At 40.4% G+C, this 15,988-nt stretch overlaps 2 protein-coding genes across 2 annotated transcripts; one reads left to right on the top strand and one right to left on the bottom strand.

Moving 5' to 3' along the window:
• The first annotated feature begins 242 nt into the window (after positions 1–242).
• RBM48 (RNA binding motif protein 48) lies at positions 243–14,247 on the top strand. Its single transcript, XM_060782259.2, has 6 exons — positions 243–391; positions 4,214–4,404; positions 4,610–4,755; positions 6,754–7,298; positions 8,726–13,961; positions 13,998–14,247. Exons 1-5 carry the CDS (start codon positions 272–274, stop codon positions 8,816–8,818), a joined length of 1,095 nt encoding a protein of 364 aa, XP_060638242.2. The 5' UTR covers positions 243–271; the 3' UTR covers positions 8,819–13,961; positions 13,998–14,247.
• Positions 10,385–15,974, bottom strand: CLXN (calaxin). Its single transcript, XM_060782260.2, has 5 exons — positions 15,847–15,974; positions 14,494–14,649; positions 11,912–12,016; positions 11,355–11,506; positions 10,385–10,504 (listed from the first exon to the last, which is right to left on the bottom strand). Exons 1-5 carry the CDS (start codon positions 15,902–15,904, stop codon positions 10,388–10,390), a joined length of 588 nt encoding a protein of 195 aa, XP_060638243.2. The 5' UTR covers positions 15,905–15,974; the 3' UTR covers positions 10,385–10,387.
• Positions 15,975–15,988: the final 14 nt, after the last annotated feature.

Raw genomic sequence — 15,988 nt, 5'->3', positions numbered from 1 at the left:
CTTCCAGCCCGTCGCTTGTGATTGGCTTTGCTCCGCTCCGGGGGAGGAGCCAATGAAAGCGGGCCATCCGATTGGTGGTCTGTGACAGAATGATGTTTACAACTTGCCTCCCGTTCCTCGCTTGTGATTGGCTGGGGCGCTTCACCCCCCCATCTAATCCTTTCCTCCAATACCGCTCGCCTCTGGGGCGGGATCAACGCAAGCTCATCACTGGATTGGTTGTTGTTGACGGGCGGAAGAAGCCGGAGCATGAGCGGGTCGGAGGGAAAAAATGGCGACTGAGAAGAGCAGAGGCGGTGAAGTCGGGGGCGCCCACCAGCACCACGCGCAGCTGGGCATCTGCGCTTCGCGGGCCAAGTATCGCGAGGGGCGCCGTCCCCGCGCTGTGAAGGTGAAACGCCATCCATTCTACGCGCAGCACAGCCACACCGAAGCATTGGAGCGGTTTGGCACCGCTTTCGTTGGCATGGCTCAAGGCGATGGGATCATGGGAGTTGTAGTTGGCACTAGAATTGAATTTTATCTCTCACACAAGACTACAAACCCCAGAATTCTGTAGCACTAAGCCATGGGGGTTAAAGCGGTGTCAAACTGTTATATCTCTGCAGTATGCTTGCGCCCCTAATTTCTAAATGTAGTGTTTACTAATCCCTGGCCTTCCCAAGTTAGAATCATAGAGTTGGAAGAGGCCTCCTGGGCCATCCAGTCCAACCCCCTGCCAAGAAGCAGGAATATTGCATTCAAAGCACCCCCGACAGATGGCCATCTAGCCTCTGTTTAAAAGCTTCCAAAGAAGGAGCCTCCACCACACTCTGGGGCAGAGAGTTCCACTGCTGAACGGCTCTCACAGTCAGGAAGTTCTTCCTCATGTTCAGATGGAATCTCCTTTCTTGTAGCTTGAAGCCATTGTTCCGCGTCCTAGTCTCCAGGGCAGCAGAAAACAAGTTCGCTTCCTCCTCCCTATGACTTCATCTCACATATTTATACATGGCTATCATGTCTCCTCTCAGCCTTCTCTTCTTAAGGCTAAACATGCCCAGCTCTTTAAGCCACTCCTCATAGGGCTTGTTCTCCAGAACCTTGATCATTTTAGTCGCCCTCCTCTGGACACATTCCAGGTTGTTAATATCTCTCTTCAATATCTCCCAGAACTGGACACAGTGTTCCAGATGTTGTCTGACCAAGGGAGAATAGCATTACTTCACTGGATCTAGACACTATAGGAAAGGGCCTGAGGCTTTAGGAACTGTGGGAGTTGGACTCCAAAATACCCACAGGGCCAAAGTTTGCCCAGGTCTTCTAAAGAGTTGCTATAAGTGGGAAACGAAAGGTCACTACGAGAAGGCAAGGATAACTGCTAGGCCCTTCCTGTTGCCATGGCAACAAGATGCCAGGCTAGGAAGGAGGCTGCCCAAAAGTTTGCCCATGCCTGGTCTTAGGTCTGGGTATGAATCATGTCCACCGTCTTCACCTTAGCATTAGGATTCAGTGCTATCTGTGTTTTGGTGACTAGCTGTGAGCTGTATCACACTATATGATATTTATTGTTGAAAGTTTTCATGGGTGGAATCACTGGGTTGTTGTTGGTTTTTTCCGGCTATATGGCCATGTTCTAGAAGCATTCCCTCCTGATGTTTCGCCTGCATCTATGGCAAGCATCCTCAGAGGTTGTGAGGTCTGTTGGAACTAGGATATTTATTTATCATATCAAAAGCAAACCGAGGGTACAGCTGTAATGTAATTAAAAAAACAACAGAAGAGTTAAAAAACTTGGCATTATACTGTTAGAGACCCTAATTTGGGACTTAATACTAAGGTCTAGGCCACGGGAGGCGCAAGGAAAGAGGCAGTCCCAGGAGGAAGATCAAAAGCAAAGTTTTATTCTTTCATGATCATGAAGGAGTCGGACAGTCGTGTAGGACACGCGCAGGCGCCCACACTTCATAAGGACTGCCGCGCCTCCTTGACAAAAGCAAAGCTTTTATATAGTCTGGTAAACAAGAGTATTTTTGTCATGGAAAGTTACCCGGTGGCGCAGTGGGTTAAACCCCTGTGCCGGCAGGACTGAAGACCGACAGGTCGCAGGTTCGAATCCAGGGAGAGGCAGATGAGCTCCCTCTGTCGGCTCCAGCTCCTCATGCAGGGACATGAGAGAAGCCTCCCACAAGGAGGATAAAAACATCAAATCATCTGGGCGTCCCCTGGGCAACGTCCTTGCAGACGGCCAATTCTCTCACACCAGAAGTGACTTGCAGTTTCTCAAGTCGCTCCTGACATGACAAACAAACAAACAAAAAGGTGTCTTTACTTCTGCTCCTCTTAGTCTCTCTCCTATCAATAGTTCAAAACATAGGTTTGTGCACTTTGCCTGGTTTCCTGTTGTTCTCAAGGTGTTAGGCTGTCAAAACCACAATTTGTTCTCTACTTGCAGACTTCGGTGTCGCGCCAAACCGCAAACCAATTTCCTATATAGCTGAGCATTTAGCAACTTAATAGTTTTCTTATACTTATTCCTCCTTCAATACTAAATGTCCTTTGACCAGTAGCTGGCCACTTGGAGTACCTCTAGTGTTGCTGTAAAAAGATCCTCCTTTGTGCGTGGGGCAGGACTCAGGCTGCATTGTAATACATGGTCTGTGCTTTGCTCTTCTCCGCACTCGCATGTCATGAACTCCACTTTGTAGCCCCATCTCTTAAGGTTGGCTCTGCACCTCGTGCCAGAGCGCAGTCTGTTCAGTGCCTTCCAGGTTGCCTAATCTTCTGTGTGCCCAGGGGTGAAGTCTCTCATTGGGTATCAGCGGAGGCTTGAGATTCTGGATCTTAGCCTGCCACTTTTGGACTCTTGATTGCTGAAGTGTTCCTGCAAGTATCTCTGTAGATCTTAAAAATTTTCCTTGATTTAGCGTTGGCGTGCTAGTTGATATCTGAACAGAGGATGAGCTGGAGATGTCACTGCCTTGGTCCTTTCATTACTGGCTGCTACTTCCCAGCAGATACGAGATGGTAAAGTACCAGCTAAGCAGTGTAATTTCTCCAGCAGTTCTGGGTGTAGGCGTCCTGTGATAATGCAGCACGTTTCATTAAGAGCCACATCTACTGTTTTAACGTGGTGTGATATATTCCACACTGGGCATGCATATTCAGCAGCAAAGCACAAGGCCATGAGACATGGGAGAAGCCTCCCCGCAGGATTGGGTTTCATAGGGTATAAGTATTACAATTAAAGTGTAATCTTGGTGCTAAATAATGTAGTGAAACAAAGCCTTAAGTTGTTATCTAAGGAGGATAATAATGTTTGTATTTCTGGCCCTCCCAAATCGCAGAAGGCCTAAGCAGCTTGTTCAATGCCAGGGATTCTGGGAGATGAAGTCCCAAATACCTGGAGGGCCACAAGCTTGACGCCTCTGTTCTAAAGAAATACTATTGTACTGGTAGAATCTTTTTTTTTAGATTTGTAAACAATCAATTTCAAATTGGGTTTAAAATTGTCGCCTTGTGTCTTCAAGTTATTTCTCTATTATGCCAATCCCAAGGAATATCATAGAGTTTTCTTGGCAAGATTTGTTTTGAAGGGTTTGCTTTTGTCATCTTCTGTGACATGTTTCCTATAGCCTATTACAGTATCCTAATAGGTCAGCCCCCTCCCTCCTGACCTTCAGGAAGAAAGTTAAATCTTGATTTTGGAACCATGCGTTTGCACAATGACTTCTAGTGCAACAATGTTTCAGTGCAATAATGAACAATTCAAATGAAAATGTTTAATGTATGTTAAATGTACATGTATATTAATGTGATTTTAATGTATATGTTGTTTTATTTTCATATGTACTTTAGGCATTGAATTGTGCCTCTGTTATAAGCCGCCCTGAGTCCCCTTCGGGGTGAGAAGGGTGGGATATAAATGTTGTAAATAAATCAATAATACTATTTTCAAAATTTATGTTTGATATTGTGTGTTTACAAGTTGGGTTTGAGTCAGTTTCAGTGTCACACATTCTAAATTAGCTGTACTAGTTGTATTAGAACATGGCTTTACAATTTGAACATCCAGTTTAGGTTCCTATTGTTCTAAAACAGAAAATCGTTATGACTTGCTTCACACTTCCAGTCCCTGCGATCAACATATATTTTCACACTTACATTTCAAAGAAGCAGATATTTGAGATTGGTGTCATTATTACAGAATAAGTGTTAACATGGCTATGTTTTCCAGGTATATACTGTCAATTTAGAATCTCGATATCTCTTAATACAAGGAGTCCCTGCCTTGGGCGTTATGAAAGAATTAGTGGAGCAATTTGCTTTGTATGGTGCCATTGAAGAATATCATCCATTAGATGACTATCCGGCTGAAGAATTTACAGAAGTTTACCTCATCAAGTTTCAAAAAATACAGAGCGCAAGGTATTTCTAATTTGGGGGTGATAGCATGTATTCATTTGCTCACAGAATCCTTGGTTGTTTAATGTTGAGTGTTTCATGAAATACCACAATACTTGTGTGAAACGAACAATGCTGTTTTTGTAATGTCATTCATTATTTTAACTGTTTCTTATTACAAAAATGATTAGTAACTGTATTTTTTGACTGTTAACATCCTCTTTCTCAGGTTAGCCAAAAGAAAGCTGGATGAACGGTCTTTCTTTGGCAGTTTGCTGCATGTCTGCTATGCTCCAGAATTTGAAAGTGTACAAGAAACTAGAGAGAAACTACAAGACAGAAGGAAATATATAGCAAGGGCAACCAATAACAAAGGTTTGTGACTATACATTTCTTTGGAAGTTTTGTTGGTTTGTATATTCTAGTAAAATATGAATCTGTGGAGTATTCTTCCACATCTATGGCGGTGTGATAAACTACTGGGTTCACACAGGAGGAAAAGAAAGGGCTGGAAAACGAAGGCATATGTAGACTGAAATATCTTTTTTTAAACAAGAGAGATATTTTTGGCATTGACTAGAAATGGTATTTGACTCTGTTGTATATATCCTTCATATCCAGTCATTCTGGTTCCTACCATGATACTGAACTGAAATTAAGGTGACATTAAATGCATCTTTGCACTTAAAAAAACTTTTGAAAATGGTTCCTAAGGACTGTAGCAGTGGAGGTTAGCTCTCCCTAACACAAGGCAGGCAAAGCATGCAAGGAACTACATGTAATATAAAGGTTGTGTTTTTGCCCATGACTGCTCTAGACCAGGGCTTTTTAAACCTTTTCCACTCATGTCCCCTTTCCATCCAACAAATTTTTAGATGACCCTAGGTATATAAAAGAGGTATAAAAATCACACATTAATAGTAATCAGCATTTGCAAGGCTTGCAAAACAGGCAGATTTTCCTTTTTGTGGTGTACATCTGAAGCATTTTCACTGATTTTTATACGAGTTGTTTAAGAAGTTTAAGAAATATACTGATCAATTGAGTAAAGGTTCCTGTCTAGTAGATTACAAATATAATCCTCCTAGAGATAAAGTTTGTAGTCTAGGGTATATAAATGCAAGGAAACTCCCAGAATATTTTATGATGCTTGGCAAAATGAATTGGGGCTGCCTTAGGTTTCTTCCCTTCTGAAAAAACCTGGGCATATAGTAAAGTTGCATTTAGAGATTATATACTACAAAAGGGAGTCCCTGGTGGTGCAGCGGGTTAAACTGCTGAGCTGCTGAACTTGCTGACTGAAAGGTCAGCGGTTCGAATCCAGGGAGCGGGGTGAGCTCCCGCTGTTAGCCCCAGATTCTTTCAGCCTAGTAGTTGGAAAATATGCAAATGTGAGTAGATCAATAGGTACCACTTTGGCGGGAAGGTAACAGTGCTCCATGCAGTCATGCTGGCCACATGACCTTGGAGGTGTCTACAGACAACGCCAGCTCTTCAGCTTAGAAATGGAGATGAGCACTACCCTTCAGAGTCGAAGACGACTAGACTTAATATCAAGGGGAAACTTTTATTATTATTATTATTATTATTATTATTATTAACTTTATTTGTACCCCGCTAGCATCTCCCGGAGGACTCGATGCGGCTTACACAGGCCGAAGCCTCAAAACACAATACAATAAAGAACGTAACATCACAATAACAAGCAAATCAAACAATGAGCAAAGTAACATAACTCCACAATAACTAAGCAAATCAAACAATAATCAAAATAACGACAATGGCAGTACATCAAGACATTATTAAAACTGGTTCGGCCGGCGCACTGGGGTACAAGGGTTAAAAGTGCTGAAATGGCAGGAGGCACGTAAGGTTAAAAGTGCGGTGTGCAGCGACAATTAGTTATGCTAAGGTGCTACTAGGACTTGGGGTGGGGATTCCTAGTCTGGGAATTTACTACTACAAATTCTTCTGAGCTCTAGAGTCATCACATTTATTTGTTTTCGTATTTGGATACAATGAAGAGAACAGCCTCAAGCAATTATGACTATCAACATCATTTAGATTCCTTTGCATGCGTTACTTAAATTGGGTTGAAATAATACATATATATTTGGCTTTAAGCCACCTCTGAAATGTTGAGTGCTTTTATATTAGATCAATTCAGCCCAACCTGTTTCCAATTTTAAAAAATTACTACAGTAATTTAAGCTAATATTATCCATCTTTCATAGGGAAGAATGTGAGCACCAGGTTAAGAAACAACTGAATCTTAATGTCAGTCTATTCCACTGTAATGCACTTATATGCATAAAAGCAACTTGTAGAAAAAAAGGCAATCTAAATGTTAGTTTCTGCTATCTTATGTTTAAGAGCAATTGCTGGTGAAGAAACAGGCTCCAACTACAAGTTTTCAAAAGAGTCTTCAACCAGACATTTCTGGATCTTATAGTTCTGAGGCATCCACTAGTAACTGGAATTCACGTATGCATCTTCATGATCAATCATGCTATGAACCGCTATTGAAAAGTGCAGCGGTTCCTTCAGGAGAGCATTGTAACAGTGTGTTAGTAGAACCTCCGCATGTTGCTGACTGTGCAAATGGACCCCAATACTTCAGCCAGAGCTCAATAATCACTCAAAGTCTGCAGCAGGAACTACACAACACATCAGCCTGCTGCAACCTGCAAAGGAAGGCTCCGTATGATAATGGACTTGGCCGATTCATGCCTCGAACAACTCAGCTGCAAGAGCGAAGGAGGAGGCGAAATGAAGACAACAAACTTGCCCTTCTTGGAAGTGTCAGTGGTAGCAAAGAAATCATTATTGGCCCAAGGTTACCAGAAACACCTAAGATAGACCTGGAAGATGATTCACTGAACACCTCAGCAAACTTAATTCGTAATAGACTAAAGGAGGTATGTTATAATAAACTCAGGATTTTTAAAAATGTGTGTATGTAAAATTAGATGGAGATTGTTCAGAGGGGATAAATGTCTTCCATGTTGACTCTAAAGATGTGTTAACATTCATTTTCCTAATTCAGGAAATGAGAATTTTGTTTTTCATGCTTTACAATTTAAGAAAACTTTTTGAATTGTTTGTTTTCTTTAATTAGTTGCTTTTTCCTTGAATCCCATCTTGGGAAAAAGTGGGATATAAATTCAATAAGTAAAATATTCAGATTGATTTAAAAATAATTAGGGATGCAGTTTCTAGGATGAAACTTATCAAGCGTTGCTCTGCTGAATAATACAGATTCTGAAACTGAAGCATCAGATTGTTTTTATCCATACTTAAGTGTAAGTTCCAGAGGCTTACATTCAGTTGTCAATGCAAATAAGTGTAATCCATTTTAAATCAAGTGGGCACATTGGTAATCAGCATTTATGTTAGTTCCATTGCCTTGGTTGGTCTACTCTGGCTGCAAATAGCAAATATATTTATGCTATAATATTTGCATATTTACTTGGGAACATTCCCAGGTCAAGTGATTTCCATTTGAAGCAATTTCAGACAATAAGTCATTTTTGCCATAGTTAAAATCAACAGTATGACATTTGTGCATTTTTTCCAGTGACTTCAGTATGCCTAGTAGTGCATTTTGCTGCTCCTGCCCTCTAATAAACCTGCATGGCTGACATCTAATAATATGTGGCTGCATTCCACATGTAACCGAAGTGGTGCATGTAATGTTATAGATTTGGAAATCTGTTCTCAGATATAAAGGATTATTTCATGAAGCAGCTTTTAGCCTTTCATCATTTGAGGACTGATAGTTAAATGGGAGCGAAAACAAGTTAAGACATGGCAAAAATATTAGACCCAAAAGGAATACCACTTTAAATGCATTAATACGTGTGAATTTCCTGTAAATTAGTAATTGATATGAGTCAAATCTATTTTTAAGAGAGCTGCCACTCAAAGTTGCCTTTCATGTACGATGACCTCAGCTCCGTTTAGTGAGAAAGCGGTCAATGCTTATTGTCCCAGCTTGAGTGAAATGCTGGAGTGGCTACATATGTTCTCATTCCATACAGCAACAAGTCAAGGGTAGCTGCAGAACACGTAAAGAGAGGGTAGTGTTTATAATGAGAGTGGGAAAACTGCACTGTTTAGATTCTTTTTTGTGCCCCCCAGGGTAATTTTTAACACAAAAATGACTTTGCTTAGAGACAGCACTAAATTATCTAAACATGCTTAAGATCACAGAGATGAAAATGATCTGAAAGGCTATCTAGTCAAACCCCCAGACTCTCTACTGTGTAATTAATTCATTGCTCTAGAACACTTGCAGAATGAATGTTTTCAGTGTACTAAGCTTAGATTTTTCTTTCCAATCCAGGTTGTGACTTCTGTTCAGACTCCAAAGCAATCTGAGGGGAAGCCCATGAACAGTCAAACAGAGCCAGCTATAAAGCAAAGGAGACGGATATGAAATCTACTTGTTGCATGTTTTATGTATTTAACTTGAGGCAGATGAAAGTTCTTGCTTTTTTTTTTTTTACAAAACGGTGTGATATCGCTTGATCTGAAAATACTAGTATATATTTATACATATTTTTAAATACATTAACAGTTTACTGTCATTTGGTTACTGAATATACGTAGTCTCATTATTTTTGGAATCGTTGAAGTAATACTCAGCACAAGGTATACAAATATTTCCTATTAATTTCTCACTTCTCTCTAGTGAGAAGTATATTGAAATCAACACATTTTGAATATTCACAAGAAAAAAGTACATTTATGACTTGCTTTATTTTTACTTAAAGAAAGATGATCACTGTCCTTTTCACGGGAATTCAAGTAGTATCCTTTGCTTCCAGGGCTATAACTCAGCTGTATTTCGGAATGCTTGAGTTTCAAATGCTAACCTGCACTGAAAAGCAAATGATTGGAACAAAATGTGAATGTTACAGAAAAGCAGTGGTGCTGTTTTTGCAACTCCTCCAGGATCCCCAGACCACTATTGTTCCAAACAATTGTACTTCATGAAAATCACCAAGGCTGGCAATTCACCTTTTTAAATAGGTTACACATTCCCCTTCCCAGTGTAACATCTCAATCTGTGCATCCCAGGTTGTTAAGGGCAGAAAGTTAGGCCTTACAGCCAGTGCCATTCCCCATCATGACTGATTTAAAAAGTAGATGCTGAAGATAAGCCCTCAAAATTAACACTTTCAAAAGAAGCCTATGACTCATATTAAAAAATAATTATACCTAAGAGTTTGAGCACACCCAGTGGGATATTAGGTTCTTCAGTACTATTTCAGGCCTTCTCATAGCCCACTACTGAATTCTGCTGCAATTTTGGAATGACAACTCTGAACAGAAGGCAATATAAACAGGTTACTGACACTGGTTGTTGCTGCATGCTTAAGCTTACATTCCCATCTCACTTGCTTGAGAGATTCATTGGCACAAGATTGTGGCTGCTGTCCTGAACTTTAAAGAGCAACCTATAATTTTATTTTATTTTTATTTATTTTGTTTTATACCCTGTCCTCTCTCATTGAGGGACTCTGAATTGGCAACAATTTGATGCCATTCAGACTTAGGACAATACGAAGTCAAATTACATGTAACACAAACAACACAAAACATTTCTAACTCCTCATATAAAACAACAGTACGTAATAACACAGGATTAAAACCAGCTATATTAAAGTCCCGCACTATCTTGTTGCCATAGTCAAAGTCCATTGCCATTTAACAAGGTTATTCATTGTCTTCCCTGAAAGCTTCCTTCCAAACAAAAGTTTCTATTTGCTTTCTGATTATAGCAGTGATGTCCCTAGGGAGGGAATTCCAGAACAGAGGGGCCACTGTCAAGAAGGCCCTCTCACTCATTCCCACCAGCCGTATCTGTCTCAAATCTAAAGTACATGAATACATACCAATTTTTATACTCTGCTAGGCCATTTGTTCTAAAATATGTCTCAATATTCACTGTTCTATTTGAAAATGCTGTTATTATGTTTGGCAATCTTTCATGCGGTTTAAGTTATACAAATACCTTCATATCAGGTAAACATGGTCCAAAAGCTTCTAAAAGGAGGTTTTCATCTTTTACAGCATTTTCAAAATCTGCATAAGAAAGTTTGCCATCATGGTCATAGTCCTACAAAAGAAGTGAAAGTACAGCTGCATTTAAGCTCGATCCTGCCTCAATGATCCAATGGACCATGATAACAAAACTGCATTTATGCCTTGTAAAGTACTATGCTTTACTGATTCTTTTAAAATATTTTGATATTGTTGTTACAACTGCTTTGATTTGCTATTACCAATATTCCAGTTTCTAAAGATGTAGGTCTTTCATACTACAGAACTGTAGCACTTTGATCTTACTTAAACTGCCATGGTTCAGTTGCTGTACGCCATACCTCTGTATCAATGAGAGCTTGTTAAGAATATTGAAGTTTGGGTTCAAAATAACAATAACAACAACACTTTATTTATATTCTGCCCATCTCGCCCCGAAGGGGACTCAGGGCGGACCACAGTACACATACACAGCAAACATTCAATGTTACTTTGTATAGACAATAGACAGAACAGAAGGAGGTGTGTGGTTTCGACTCAGTGTCCAGCGGTTTTGGTGCCGTGGAAGGTTGGGCTCGAGTCCAGCCACAGGGGGTGCTGTCGCTCCATCCTCTATGACGAGGAGCCATCAGGACTTCCTCCTTCCATTTGGTCGCCCGGCATTGTCTGATCTTTATTGTGTCGTAAAACACCTCCCCTGCTCTTTTAGCGGTAGGTACCTAATTTCTCTAATCAAAGCTAAAGATGTTTTTTAACTGCTTAGGTAAACAGTGAGCAGGGCTGGCAGTCAGGTGCTCATGCAGATCCAGTTTCGAACTTGCAACCTTTCAGATAATAGATCTTATAGTTGCTGGTGATTTACCAGCTGTGCTAAACATCCAGCCCTCTTATCTGAAAAGAAATGTCTTTTAAGTGGTGGTACATACCATTTTTTTCAGTGTTATTTCTACTAAATCTTTAATTCCTTCATCGGGATCTTCTTCCGATGGCTGTTTGAGCAGGCTGTTCTTCAACATATGAAACATTTCCTCTCGTGATATATATCCATCACTATTCATATCATAGACCTCAAAGCAGTCTTTAGAGAAAATAGCTGAGTTACTATAAAGCAGTTACCGAGTAATCTGAAGAACACTTAGACATTACTAAATTATATTTAAAGAAAGGAATGCAAACATCTTCTCTAGTAAATTACATTTTTAAGAATTTCCTTGTATTTTATCTTATGCCGTTATAGTTTTGTATTAATCAGGATAGCTGCATTTTACCCTAAAGCTGGCTTTCTTTGCTTCCATAGTCACAACCTGGCATTTCAGTTAGACATTTACATTTCTTTTAGGTTTGCTGTAAACCTACCACTACCAAGAATTTCTCTTTTTTTAAAGGAAATTAGTTGTATACTTTTAAAATACTTAGATTTGTCCTTTAAATTGTCATAATTTATGACTACTGTGGAAATCAGCTGCTATTGCATAAATCTTACATTTTATCTTTTCTTCTAGTGTTCCTCGAAGAAATATTGATAGGCCTTCTACCCATTCTGTTACGCTGATACAGCTGTCATTGTCTTTGTCAAAAGCACGGAACACTAAATGGTGAAGAAAGTGCATTTCATTTACAATATCTGTGCCAAGTCAACAGATCATTTGCAAGAAAATTCTACACAAAACTAATCAGAATTAAAACTAGTTGAGATTAATGGGGACATTATTAGCCATGGCCAGAAAAAAAAGACATTTTGTTTCCTTTCTTTATGCATCACTTGGAGAGACTGTTCCAGCTGACTGTTGGCAAAGTGACTCCCCAAAAGGCAGGCAAAAGATGAGAAACAAGTCACCTTTTCAGGGGATGGACAAGGAAACAGCAGTGCTGACAAGCCAGAACTGGGGCATTCTTCGTAGCCATTGGTGGCCATTGGTAGTCCATGTATTTTCACCAAGGAGGAGTGCAAAAACTGCCCCAATTCTTGTCACTGTTTCTTTGCCTATCGCTTCTTGCTGAATTCCTCCACCATAACTGGAAAGGCACCTGGAATCTCATTTTTTTTTGCCATTGATATTTACCTTTTTTAATCCATGTTCACATATATGTTTTTATTGACATTCAAAATACTGAATTGTAGGTCTGGATTAGAAAAGTAAAATAAATAATAATGGGTTGCTGTGATGTGTAATAATAATAATGTGTTCCATCTACTTAAAGGTTACTGTTCCATTTCAGAGCAATCACTACTGAATCAAACAGGAGCATTCTTAAACTGGATATATTTATTTTGAATGCCTCTGAGCATATTTAAAGCATTTTTCTGCCTCTCCACTCTGAAACGAGAAGCAGCATTCAGTTTTGGAATATGTGTTCAAGCTAGGCAGGAGTCCCAAGTTCAAAGCTTTCGATTTATTTTTCCTATCAACTCCAATGCTGTTCAACCACCCTCTAGTCTTGAAAGCATCCCCTGCAATTAATAATGAACAACATCCTTATTCATTGCCCTATCGAATACATCAACCAGCAAAATTATTTTTAAATTATTTTGAGAAAGAAAGAGAACAACTCAGCACTTAAAAGATCGTTATTCCCAATTTTGTGGCACAATTCCTTTTAAACTATGAGACTTTCAAAAACAATTTTCCAATATAGCATGCAAGGTAGATCATATATTCAAAATGAAAGTAAGTCCCAGTAAGCCTTTTCAAGCCCCTGAAAACCTAAAGTAGCAACTCTGGATCTCTGCCAGATTTGGAAGTAATTCTTTGTCACCAAGTGGGAGTTTTGAAAACATGTTTATGGAGTTCTATACCCATAGCTTCTGGTGACATTTTAAACAGTTGTGTTGTGCTTTACATAGCAGTTAGTCATCTTGCTTGCCTCATCACAGCAATAAAAACATGCTTGTCATGGCGTATATTGCCCTATATATATTGTCAAAGGCTTTCATGGCTGGAATCACTGGGTTGTTGTAGGTTTTTCAGGCTGTGTGATTATGTTCTAGAAGCATTCTCTCCTGACATTTCACCTGTATCTATGTGAGTCCTCAATACTTCTGAGGATGCCTGCCATAGTTGCAGGCGAAACATCAGGAGAGAATGCTTCTACAACATGGCAACACAGCCCCAAAACCTACAACAACCCATTGCCCTATATGGCAGAGACTAGCTCAATAAGAGATGGTGTAAATATGTCTAATATAAATGACTCTTCTCCATTTTATGTTAATGCAATTTGGTGTGAATATTGACACACTGAATTATTTGGGTTATTTGGGGCACTTATTCAGAAAATTACATTGGATAGACCTCATCAGATCTGGTTTCTTAGATACGATTATCAGAATTTTCTATGGGTGAGCAGATGACAACTGCTATGTGGCATATGATCTGTATCTTAAAAACCAGAGCTGACAGGGGAAAATGGTGCCATTTTTGGAATCGGGTCAAATACACCCAGGGAAAAGGCCTAGCATTTGAGGCACCAAAATGTGTCCTTGTTTGCACAACAAACCCAAGTTTCCAATGATCACAGGAACAGAAAGTGAGGTGAGGGGCACAGGCGGCAAAATGAACACCACAGAGGTGGTGTTCCCTATGCTATATGAACCTAATACAGTAGAGTCTCTCATCCAATGTTCTGTACTATCCAACACAGTCTGCCTCCCACCTGGAATAATGTCAAGGGTGAAAGAAAGACCTCTTGTCTGTTTTGGTGCTAAATTCATACATACAGTAATTATTACATAACGTTACTGTGTATTGAACTGCTTTTTCTGTCAATTTGTTGTAAAACGTGATGTTTTGGTTCTTAATTTATAAAATCATAATGTAATTTTATGCTTAATAGACTTTTCCTTTAATCCCTCATTATCCAACATTTTCACTTATCCAACGTTCTGCCAGCCCATTTATGTTGAATGAATAAACAACAAATTTGGCTGGGGTTGTTAACACCTAAAAATGTACCTGTTCAGACTTACATGCCAATTCAAATTAAGAGCAAACCTACGGAACCTATCTTGTTTGTAACTTGGGAAGTGCCTGTATTTAAGATTTACAAGAAGGTATTCAATCTCACCTCTGTCCATTATCATATCGTCTGTCATTCCAAACGTGTCATGAAGAATATTTCGAAACGAGTTGCGATCCAAACCAATACCAGCGTATCTGTCGCTGGGCTCCACTTCCAACTGGTTGAAAAGCTTTATGAGGCATTCCACTTCAAATTTATTGACTATGAAACAAGTGATTATGATAATTAAAACAGAAAAAAGGAACACTGCCAATTGCCTGTGGCTAGGTGAAGTGGCTTTCTGTCATGTGACTGGGAAAGGAACCCCCGGTGGTGCAGTGAGTCAAATCCTTGTTCCGGCAGGACTGAAGACTGACAGGTCGGAGGTTTGAATCCGGGGAGAGTGCGGATGAGCTCCCTCTGTCAGCTCCAGCTCTCCATGCGGGGATATGAGATAAGCCTCCCACAAGCAGAGGCGGCTCTAGGTAATTTTCAATGGTAAGCAAACAGTATTTTGCCCCCCCCCCCCCCACAAACCAATCACTGATACATATTTTCTGTTTGTTGTGGGAATTCTGTGTGTCATATTTGGTTCAATTCCATCATTGGTGGAGTTCAGAATGCTCTTTGATTGTAGGTGAACTATACATCCCAGTAAATACAACTCGCATATGTCAAGGTCTATTTTCCCCCAAGAGCGCCTCAAGAGCGCCCCTGGGCAAAATCAACTATACTGCAAATGCTTACTTTGTGTAATGGGTTGAGCCGCCCCTGCCCACAAGGATGGTAAAACATCCAAACATCCAGGCGTCCCCTGGGCAACGTCCTTGCAGACAGCCAATTCAAGTGACTTGCAGTTTCTCAAGTTGTTCCTGACATGGCAAAAGAAATGTGACTGGGAAAGAAAGGGAGTGAAGCAGATAGGCTACTGCTAGGTGACTTATGTATCAGGAGACGGAGAGAGGAAGGAAGGGGGAAAGAAAGAAAGGAATGAAGAGGGGGGTTGAAGGAAGAAAGAAAAAAAAGAATGGAAAGAAGGAAAGAAAAAGAGGGGGATTAAAGAAAAAGAAGTAAAACAAGAAAAGGGAAATCATATGGGGGGGGAAGGAAAGAGAAAGGGAAAAGAATAGGGAAGAGAAAAGAAGGAAGGAAAGAAGAGCGGGGAAGGTGTAAGAGAAATCAAGGGAAGAAGGTAAGAAAGAAAAGAGGAAAGAAAGGAGGACAGCAAGGAAGGTTAGGGGAAAGAAAGCAAAAGGAAGGGAAGAGAAAAGGCAGGGAAGAAGGACGGTGAATGGGGGAAAGCAAGGGAGGGAGAAATGGACGAAGGAAACGGCTGCAAAGTATGGATGTGGAAATAGGTAAGATAGGGGTCCTGTCTGCATGAAAGAAACCCGAGAGGCCTGCCTCGCGCTCACTCACAGTGCTTGGCGGTCTTGCAGAGAGATTCGGCTAGTTTCTGCAGCTTCTTCCTGTTCATCTTGAGCTCTGTGCGGCCGGAGGTTACCGTGGCAACGGAGGACTCCGGCCTCCCTGCGGCCAAGAATAGAATGCAGGCCTGGGC

The sequence above is a fragment of the Anolis sagrei genome, chromosome 6, assembly GCF_037176765.1.
Source record: "Anolis sagrei isolate rAnoSag1 chromosome 6, rAnoSag1.mat, whole genome shotgun sequence".
Lineage (NCBI taxonomy): Eukaryota > Metazoa > Chordata > Lepidosauria > Squamata > Dactyloidae > Anolis > Anolis sagrei.
This window is presented reverse-complemented; position numbering and strand designations above follow the sequence as displayed.

What these genes read in the sequence shown, in the direction of transcription:
- RBM48 (XM_060782259.2), top strand. Translation starts at nt 272, where the DNA reads ATGGCGACTGAGAAGAGCAGAGGCGGTGAAGTCGGGGGCGCCCACCAG. An exon ending in GCCGTCCCCGCGCTGTGAAG is followed by an intron (nt 392 to 4,213) that starts GTGAAACGCCAT and finishes TATGTTTTCCAG; the next exon opens with GTATATACTGTCAATTTAGA. An exon ending in AAGGGCAACCAATAACAAAG is followed by an intron (nt 4,756 to 6,753) that starts GTTTGTGACTAT and finishes CTTATGTTTAAG; the next exon opens with AGCAATTGCTGGTGAAGAAA.
- CLXN (XM_060782260.2), bottom strand. Translation starts at nt 15,904, where the DNA reads ATGAACAGGAAGAAGCTGCAGAAACTAGCCGAATCTCTCTGCAAGACC. An exon ending in CGATATGATAATGGACAGAG is followed by an intron (nt 12,017 to 14,493) that starts GTGAGATTGAAT and finishes TTCACCATTTAG; the next exon opens with TGTTCCGTGCTTTTGACAAA. An exon ending in ACTAGAAGAAAAGATAAAAT is followed by an intron (nt 11,507 to 11,911) that starts GTAAGATTTATG and finishes TTTTCTCTAAAG; the next exon opens with ACTGCTTTGAGGTCTATGAT.